The 9,350-nt window shown below is 43.8% G+C and overlaps 3 protein-coding genes across 3 annotated transcripts; all 3 read right to left on the reverse strand.

Moving 5' to 3' along the window:
• Positions 1-1,262: 1,262 nt before the first annotated feature.
• Positions 1,263-2,063, reverse strand: LOC114935768 (uncharacterized). Its single transcript, XM_029308666.2, has one exon. It carries the CDS (start codon positions 2,061-2,063, stop codon positions 1,263-1,265), a length of 801 nt encoding a protein of 266 aa, XP_029164499.1.
• A 120-nt stretch (positions 2,064-2,183) lies between these two features.
• LOC114935769 (uncharacterized) lies at positions 2,184-4,055 on the reverse strand. The gene has a single exon (XM_029308667.2). The coding sequence runs from the start codon at positions 4,053-4,055 to the stop codon at positions 2,184-2,186; it is 1,872 nt and encodes a 623-aa protein (XP_029164500.2).
• Positions 4,056-4,088: 33 nt separating this feature from the next.
• On the reverse strand, positions 4,089-6,512 carry LOC114935770 (uncharacterized). Its single transcript, XM_029308668.2, has one exon. The coding sequence runs from the start codon at positions 6,510-6,512 to the stop codon at positions 4,089-4,091; it is 2,424 nt and encodes an 807-aa protein (XP_029164501.2).
• Positions 6,513-9,350: the final 2,838 nt, after the last annotated feature.

The following is a 9,350-nucleotide window of genomic DNA, read 5'->3' on the forward strand; positions in this document are numbered from 1 at the left end:
GATTAAATACCCAATTTTATATGTATTATATCAGTCGATTGTTTTATTTTAAGATTAAAGACTAAATATTTCCCTTGTCTAATATTTTTATATTAATAGCATAAATGTGCAAAACGAAAATGTTATTCTGTTTTTCTTTTATTTAGCTTTTGTTTATGAAGCTGTGTAAAGGAGAATTCTAACTGTAAATGAAAAAAAACTAATTTGGAATATAGGAATTTTAGAAAATATAAAAAATTGATAATGATTAAAATATAAGGCTTAATATGCCTAATAATGAATTATAAAGATTAAATGTTTAACTCATATAAAAGCAATAAATAATATATATGATAATTATTTTTTGCACCGTTGTGGGCTATCGCGACAGGGAAGCGTTACTTTTATTTTAATTCGCCGAAATTTTATTATGTACAAAATTTTATTATGTACATGAAAGAGAGAGAGGGGAGGGAGGGAGAGAAGAAGAAGGAGACGCAGAAGGAGGGAGAGGGAGAGAGGGAGGGGGTTAGAGGAGGAAGAGAGAGAAAGAGGGAGGGAAGGAAAGGGGAGAAGGAGGGAGGGGGAGAGAGAGATTGATCTTTATTAGCTTTCTCAGCTATTTGTAAAATACAAATCTGTTTACGCGAGATAGTTAGGTTTTCAAAGATCCCGGGATTCGCACATGAACTGTATGAAAATCCACGTTCTCACTGGAGACATCAAAATTAACCGAACGATAGGATAGAGGAAAGATGAAAGATCATTGCTTAAGAGAGATGACAAACAGATTTGATCCTTTAAGAGTTTATTTGAGAAACACACAATTGAGATGGAGACAAAAACTGAATTCGTGATACATAGCCTTCGCGCGACAACCTTGCTTGATCAGAGAGCTCAGCTCGACTGCCGTTGACGAGGTGTCGAGAGACAAGAATTCCCCGTCGTAAGGGTGAAAAACGGGGAGCAAGGTATGTTTATTTGAGTGCGAATCAGCTGATCGGTAGCTGATCGCCAGCTGATCGGCAGCGAAAAACAACAAGGAATGTCACGGTCGCGGCATCGTAACAATACGAGACTCGAAAATAATATATTTGTCACGCTGAAATAATTGGCTATACAAAGGGCGTGATATATAAATACAATGATCGAAAACTTTAATGCCGAAATATAAGATTGATCGATATGCGATAACTTTTACTTGTCAAACTCCAAACATTCCGCCCGCCTTGGCAACTCCGCGTTGACAATATTTATGGAACGTGAATCTATCGCGAGAATGTCTATGTTTTATTTGGATCCGGCAGCAGGCACAATTTGACAATTGGTCTTTTGAGCGTAGTGTTGGCCGTCTTCACACTGACGACTCTGATAAGTCCGTCAAGCCCGTGATGCACGTCAATGATGCGTGCGAGAGACCATTTGGTAGGAGGCATCCGTTCGTCCTTGATGAGAACTAAAGACCCAACCTGAAATGAATTTTGCGCTTGGTGCCGCTTAGAGGAGACCTGAAACTGGGACAGATATTCTGCAGTCCAACGCTTCCAGAATGACTCCGTCATCTGGCGGAGTAGCTGCCAGCGCGACAGCCGAGATGCTGGGACATTACCCAGAGAGGGCTCCGGTACAGTGGTGAGCGCTGATCCGATTAGAAAATGCCCTGGCGTGAGCGCTGAAACATCCGTTGGGTCATCCGAGAGAGCGCTTAGAGGGCGAGAGTTGAGAACCGCCTCGATCTGAATTAAGAGCGTGTTCATCTCTTCATAGGTGAGCAGCGTGTCACCTATGACTCGCCTGAGGTGGAATTTGACCGATTTCACTCCAGCTTCCCACTTTCCACCGAAGTGAGGGGCCGAGGGTGGATTAAACTTCCACGTAACTCCATCGTTGGCCAGCTGGGAGGCGATGTGAGTCCATTCTGTCGTTGAGGCCTTGAACAGTCGCCTTAATTCGGAATCCGCTCCTATGAGATTGGTGCCGCAGTCGCTTGTGATTGTGGAGCAAATCCCTCTGCGGCCCGTGAACCGTTTGTAGGCGGCGATGAATCCGTCGGTCGAATAATCTGTCGCCACCTCGAGATGCATAGCTGAGGTGCTGAAGCAGATAAAGATTACAAAGTATCCTTTGTAAGTTTTTGCACCTCGTCTGCGAAAGGTCTTGAGTGTTAGAGGTCCGGCATAATCGACCCCGGTATGATAGAAAGGTCAACATGGAGTTGCACGAGAGGCCGGAAGCTGTCCCATTTGTTGAAGCCCGGTAACTGCTTGTTGACGTGTACAGGTTACACATCGATGAATAAATGAGCGAACCGGCAGGCGACCCCCGAGAATCCAAAATTTGCGGCGTATAACCGAGAGCATGAGTTGTGGTCCGCCATGTAACGTCTGTTTATGGTAATAATCTATTATGAGGTCCGTCAATCGAGAACTGCGAGGTAAAATCAATGGATGTTTTTCCGCCGGATCCAGCTGAGACAATTGAAGGCGTCCTTGTAGTCGGAGGTGCCCTTTAGTATCGAGAAACGGAGTGAGACGGAACAGTGCGCTGGTTTTCGGCAGCTGCTTACCTCCTCGTAGGAGTCGAATTTCCGTTGAGAAATAAGCATGTTGCGTTAATTCGACCCAAAGAAGGACTGACAATTCTAGCTCCCCTGCAGTAAGAGGGTCTTGCGATACAGGAACAGTCCTTGAAGGTCGGAAGCGTTGGATCGCACGTAGAATCCAGGCGGTAATGCGGGTCAGTCGAGTGAAAGATGAGTATCGTTTTATGAGATCCCACATATCTGGCTCTGGAATCACGATCGCGATGGCGCAATTACGAGCTCGTTCTTCAAGATGTGCGTTGGAATCGAGCGAGAGCTTTGAGACTGGCCACGCGGTCGAGAATTGCTGTAGCCACGGAGGTCCATGCCACCACGACTGATCTTGCTGGAGAAATTGAGGCGATGTTCCGCGAGACGCCACGTCAGCAGGATTCTCTTTCCCTGAGACGTGATGCCACCGAGAGTTTGAGAGCTCTTGTATGAACACGACACGATTTCGCACGAATTCTTTCCATCTCGATGGATGGCTTTTGATCCATGTTAACGCGACGGTGGAGTCCGTCCAGAGATGCGCTGGCGTTTGAGTTAAATCGAGAACTTCGCGTATTTTGAGAAGCTGTTTCACGAGGAGTACGGCAGCTGATAATTCGAGTCGCAGAATTGTTACGCGTTTAAGCGGAGTCACTTTTGTCTTTGCACTAACGAGAGTCACATGAATGCCGGTGGGAGTCACGACACGGAGATAGATAACTGCGGCAATTGCATGTTGAGAGGCGTCCGAGAAACCATGCAATTCGGTTCCGAGAGCCGTTGAGCTGGTGCCGAACCAACGCGGAATCACAATAGCCGACACCTGTTCGAATTGCTGCATGAATTCGATCCACTGAGATTTGAGAGAACATGGTAATTCGTCATCCCAGTCGAGACGTATTGCCCACAGTTGTTGCATGAATCGCTTGGCCGTGATTATAATCGGTGCGATCCAGCCGAGAGGATCGAAAATCCGCGCGATAAACGAGAGTACCGAGCGTTTAGTGAACGCTTTGTCTGAGCGCGGAAACGAAGGGGCAACAAACACGAAACTGTCACTTGATTGGCTCCAACGAATTCCGAGAGTATAATGCGTCGTGGAGTCGCCGACGGGTAGGATCGCGGAAGGATCCTGATCGCACACGGGAATACCTTGGAGCAATTCCGAAGCGTTTGTAATCCACTTCTTCGGATTGAAGCCACCCGCCGTGAGAGTATCCTTAAGCTGCTGCATCTTTTCTTTCGTTGTAGAGATGTCATCTGACCCGGATAAAATGTCGTCCACGTATGTATCGCGGCGTAGAATTTCGGCAGCCAGTCCGCGTGTGGATTCAATGTCGGTTGCGAGCTGTTGCAGACAGCGAAGTGCAAGATATGGCGCGCAAGCTAGTCCGTATGTCACGGTACATAAGAGATATTCTCGCGGCCGTTCACACGGAGAGTCTCTCCAGAAAATCTTCTGAAGTGGCCAATCGTCTGGATGTACGCGAATTTGTCGATACATTTTTTCTATATCGGTCGCGAACACGTAGCGATGTCAACGCCAGCGAACGAGAATGTTAATGAGATCCGTCTGCAATTTCGGGCCGATATGCAAGCAGTCGTTTAATGATATTCCGAGATTTGTTTTCTGCGATCCATTAAACACGACGCGTAATTTCGTGGTCGAGCTTGTTTCTTTAATGACGCCGTGATGTGGCAGAAAGAATTCGCGTCGCGAAATATCATGAGAACTTGAGAGACGCATATGACCAAGTTCAAGATACTCACGTAGGAACTCCTTATAGGCTACCTTGAGAGAAGCGTGCGTTTCGAAGCGCGCTTCCATACGTCGGAGCATCCTGAGTGCTGGAGCGCGAGAATCACCCAAGTCACTTACAGTTTTTCGGAGCGGTAACCGAACGATAAAGCGTCCATGCGCGTCACGAGAATGCGTTGTCTTGAAGTGTTCTTCACACTGAGATTCTTCTAGGGTGAGCGTCACGTTATGCACAGGCGTGATTTCTTCCTGGGCCCAGAATCTTTGGAGCAGATCGAGGAGTTCACCATCAAGAGAGCAGTGCAATCCATTAATTGATTGTTCTGTTGAGATGCGATCATGCTCAGAGTAGAGTTGTCCGGAGAGTATCCAGCCGAAAGTGGTTTTCTGAGCGATTGGCGTACCGCTAGCTCCTCGGCAAATGCCGTCTTCGAGAATTTGCGCACAAACACCTGCGCCGAGAACGAGATCAATTTTTCCTGGCGTTGCAAAGTTTGGATCTGCAAGCGCCAATCCATGGATATGAGGCCACTGAGCATTCACAATAACTGCAGGTGGCAGATAAGAGGTGAGTTTCGGCAACACAAGAGCTTCGATTTTTAGAGAGAATGCCGAATTGACGCGTGAGATAATTTCAAAAGAGACACGTCCATTGGAGACACTGGATCGCTGAGCACCGATCCCGATAATTGGAATTGCAGCTGAAGTGCGTAAGAGTCTTAAGATTTGTGCGACGGATTCGGAGATAAATGATGCCTCCGATCCTTGATCAAGCAACGCGCGTACTTGATAATGTTCGCCGTATGGTGATACGACGGTAACGAGAGCGGTCGCGAGCAGTACGGACGTACTTCGAATTATACGCGATTGTGTCACATGACTGCATGCTTGAAGCGTTGATTCTTGTCCGTCGGCTTGCGCGAGATGCGTGGAGGTGAGTCCTATGTGCGAGGTCGACGGAATTGAGGCAATCGGCGACATCGTTGTTATTGCGGCTACCGGTTCGTTTGATGGGAGATGTAGCGTTGAGTGATGTTGCTTGCGACAGATACGACAGCGCTTTGCATTACGACAGCTTTTCAGATGATGAGGACCGAGACAGTTATAACAGAGGTTTTTCGATGAAACTGTCTCGCGGCGTTGAGCGGGAGTCTTCTCAAGATATTTCGGACACGCCAAAATATAATGGCTTGAATTGCACAACGCACACTGCTGTTCGGCGGTGGTGGCAGCGTATGATCTTGCGTTTAGTTGAGGTCGTGTCATATTTGTTGCTGGATGTTTACGTGAGGTCGTGGATCTTTCGATAGCTTCGAGAGTATGCACGCGTCCAACGAGAAAGGTTTCTAAGTTGGCGAAGGAAGGCGCGGTAGTTGTCGCACCGAGTGTTTTTTCCCAATCCTTCATTGATTCGGAATCGAGATTGCGCACAGTCATAAAAACGATAAGATGATCCCACTGGCGCACCGGACAGTCGAGAGCTTCGAGACCACCGAGGATTTCCTTAACGTCGCCGAGAAGTCGCTTGAGTTCCGATGATGACTCGGTTTTAAGTTTGCGAATTGCGAATAACGCTGACAATTGAGCATCAATTAGTATTCGCTTATTTTCGTAGCGAGCAATGAGCATTTTCCAGGAGCGGTTGAGATTTTCACTAGAGATAGTCACATTTTTCAAGAGTTGCGATGGCTCCCCTGTCAAGCTCATTTTTAAATAATGTAGTTTCTCGACAGCCGATATATCATTATTTTCCATGATCATGGACGTAAACAAATCTCGATAATGACTCCATTGAGCGTAATCACCTGAGAATTTTGGTATGTCAATACGAGGCAGTCGTCGAGAATGAGATGCGGTAGACGTTGTCATTGAGGCCTCGGTCGCGGACGCACTTCTTTCCGGTACGAGCTCATCTAACATGTCAAGCATGATGCCATTCGCATTGATGTATTTCTCTTCGCACAATGCATAGAGGTCGTCAGCGAAATACGGCAGCTTTGCAATGTCGGGGCTCCGCACTTTGCACAAGCTATCATGAAGACCCTGGAATTTCTCCCAATTAGCCTTGAGTGCGCTCACGCGACTTTGCACTGCTCCACGAGTAGTTTTTGTCGGTCCGAGTTTATGAAGATTTTCGACTGCGCGGGAAATCAGACCGAACAATTTATTCTGGCGAGCAATGGTGTTTTCGATTGTTGCCATCTTCGATTGAGTCGGACTAACTTGACTGGAGAGTACACAGCACGTGCGAAAATGCACTTATTTGAGAACGCACGTCGACAGCGGCAGCCGCACTTACGCAAGACTCACGCACAATCGTAATTCCGCAGCCGACTGCTGAGAACCGCTGGTGTGACAGCAACGAGACAATAAGCACGACAATTCACCTTCGCGACGTTCGGTAATTTCGGTTACGAGAATTCACGTGTTTCGCGAAATCCGAATATCCGGCTCGAAGGACCAGCAATGTTTACGCGAGATAGTTAGGTTTTCAAAGATCCCGGGATTCGCACATGAACTGTATGAAAATCCACGTTCTCACTGGAGACATCAAAATTAACCGAACGATAGGATAGAGGAAAGATGAAAGATCATTGCTTAAGAGAGATGACAAACTGATTTGATCCTTTAAGAATTTATTTGAGAAACACACAATTGAGATGGAGACAAAAACTGAATTCGAGATACATAGCCTTCGCGCGACAACCTTGCTTGATCAGAGAGCTCAGCTCGACTGCCGTTGACGAGGTGTCGAGAGACAAGAATTCCCCGTCGTAAGGGTGAAAAACGGGGAGCAAGGTATGTTTATTTGAGTGCGAATCAGCTGATCGGTAGCTGATCGCCAGCTGATCGGCAGCGAAAAACAACAAGGAATGTCACGGTCGCGGCATCGTAACAATACGAGACTCGAAAATAATATATTTGTCACGCTGAAATAATTGGCTATACAAAGGGCGTGATATATAAATACAATGATCGAAAACTTTAATGCCGAAATATAAGATTGATCGATATGCGATAACTTTTACTTGTCAAACTCCAAACAAAATCTAATTAACATTAATTACAATAAACTCCTTTAACGCTCGCTTTTAAGCGCTTCAAACTCATTAATTCGTTTTATTTCAGCTAGTAAGGCATTGAACATTTTTACTCTTTCATAAAACATACTCTTCTATGCACTCGTTGTTCTGCGAAATTGCATTACAATGTTCCCTGCTTGTCGCGTCTGTCTTCCACTTTCATTTCCTATTACTGTTAATTTATTTCTTAATTAACCTGGTAACATTCCTTAAAATCTTAAAAATAAATATACACACATTATAATATAGCCTCTGTCTTACGGACATAAACTGTAGCGCTTGTAGCATACGCTCTACTTTGGTAAATCTATCACATTGCAATATGACCCTCATGGCCCGGTTTTGCGCTTTTTACAACTCTGCTTCAGCTGTGTTTCTCCCATATCAATTAACAGCGTCGCACAATACTCAAAATGAGGCGTTATGATTAATTTATATATAATGCATCTAGTGTATGCCGATATGTAGTTACCTATTCTATTTAAAAAAACTTACTTTTTTCTTATTTTCTTTAGCATGTAATCACAGTGGTCCTTAATTCTTAACCTATCATCAATTATTATGCCTAGATATTTTATTCTTTCCACACGCTCTATCTCTGTTCCGTCCAAACATTCCATTTCATCCAAAAACCACTTTTTCCCTTCTCATATTTTTGGTATTCTAAATTTTTTCCTAGGTGCTGTAGCATCCAACGCGTCTACTATATTACCCAGCTAACCATTTGCTTGAAAATTGTTAACAATCGGGAAACAAAACACAACCAAATATGACTGCAAATCCAGGGTTTACTGTGTCCTCGAGTGCGCTCCAATTGCAATCAAAAGTTGAAAGTATATCCTAACATCAAGTTGGGTGCAACGCCAGAGCAGATCTGTCACTAACAGTGCGACGACAGATTGGCAACAGACTGGGAACAGATTTGTCAATCGTAAATTGAGGACAGATTTGCGCCAAATGCTCAGCAAATCGAAGAAAAATCCTAGATCTGAAGGATCTGCTGCATTTTTGGCATCAATCTGTTGTCAACACTTTCGACAGATCTGCTTGCTACTCATTGCCACTTTGTCAATATAGTCTGCTAACAGATGTTGGGAAATATTTACTGAATTTATGCTCACAGTGTTTGTAATGACAAAATATGTTTCTTATTTGCGGCCATTTTACAAACAAAAGTTGTTGCCTACATTTGCCTCCGCAGAAATGGTTAACTGGGTTATCTACAAGTTTTTTTGCTCTTGCACTGACATTTATATCCTGGCTTTTTTCTATATTATTTTCCACTAAATTAATAAATTCAGCTACATTAAACTCTTTAAAATTCCTAGCACTAAAATTTCTGTATTTATTACTAATTTTATTCGCATTAAGATCAACTTTTAACCACGCATGGTCCGTTATTTCAGGTTCACGAATTACTTGCACTCCTATTTTATTAGTAGCGTAAATTAAATCTATTGTTCTGTTATCTTTCGTAATTCTCGTCGGTTTATTTACATATTGTTTTATGCCTAAGTTCAACATTGTCGTTTGCAACTTTCTTGTATAAAACGAATCCAACATAATATCTATGTTAAAATCTCCTATTACTTTACTATACTCCTTGTATTATTAATTCTTCTATTATATCCTCCAGAAATCTCACGAAATCACCATGCGATAAACTCGGTGAATGATATATTACTGTTATCACTCTCTTATACAATTTATTTTTTACCTCAATTGCAGCACACCAACAATTTGTTTTTAACATTTTTATTAATACTATCTTATATTTAATATCATCCCTTATATATAAAATAACCTCTCCTGTATTTCTGTTTTCAGCATCACATTCAATCATACTATAATCTGGTACGTTTACTTCAAAATCTTCAATTTCAGCAGTCACTCTAGTTTCTGATAACGCTACGAACGCAGAGTTCATTTTTTTCATAATCTGATGCTGTATCTCGTC

This window comes from Nylanderia fulva, unplaced genomic scaffold (assembly GCF_048542155.1).
Source record: "Nylanderia fulva isolate GAGA-0341 unplaced genomic scaffold, ASM4854215v1 Scaffold118, whole genome shotgun sequence".
Classification (NCBI taxonomy): domain Eukaryota; kingdom Metazoa; phylum Arthropoda; class Insecta; order Hymenoptera; family Formicidae; genus Nylanderia; species Nylanderia fulva.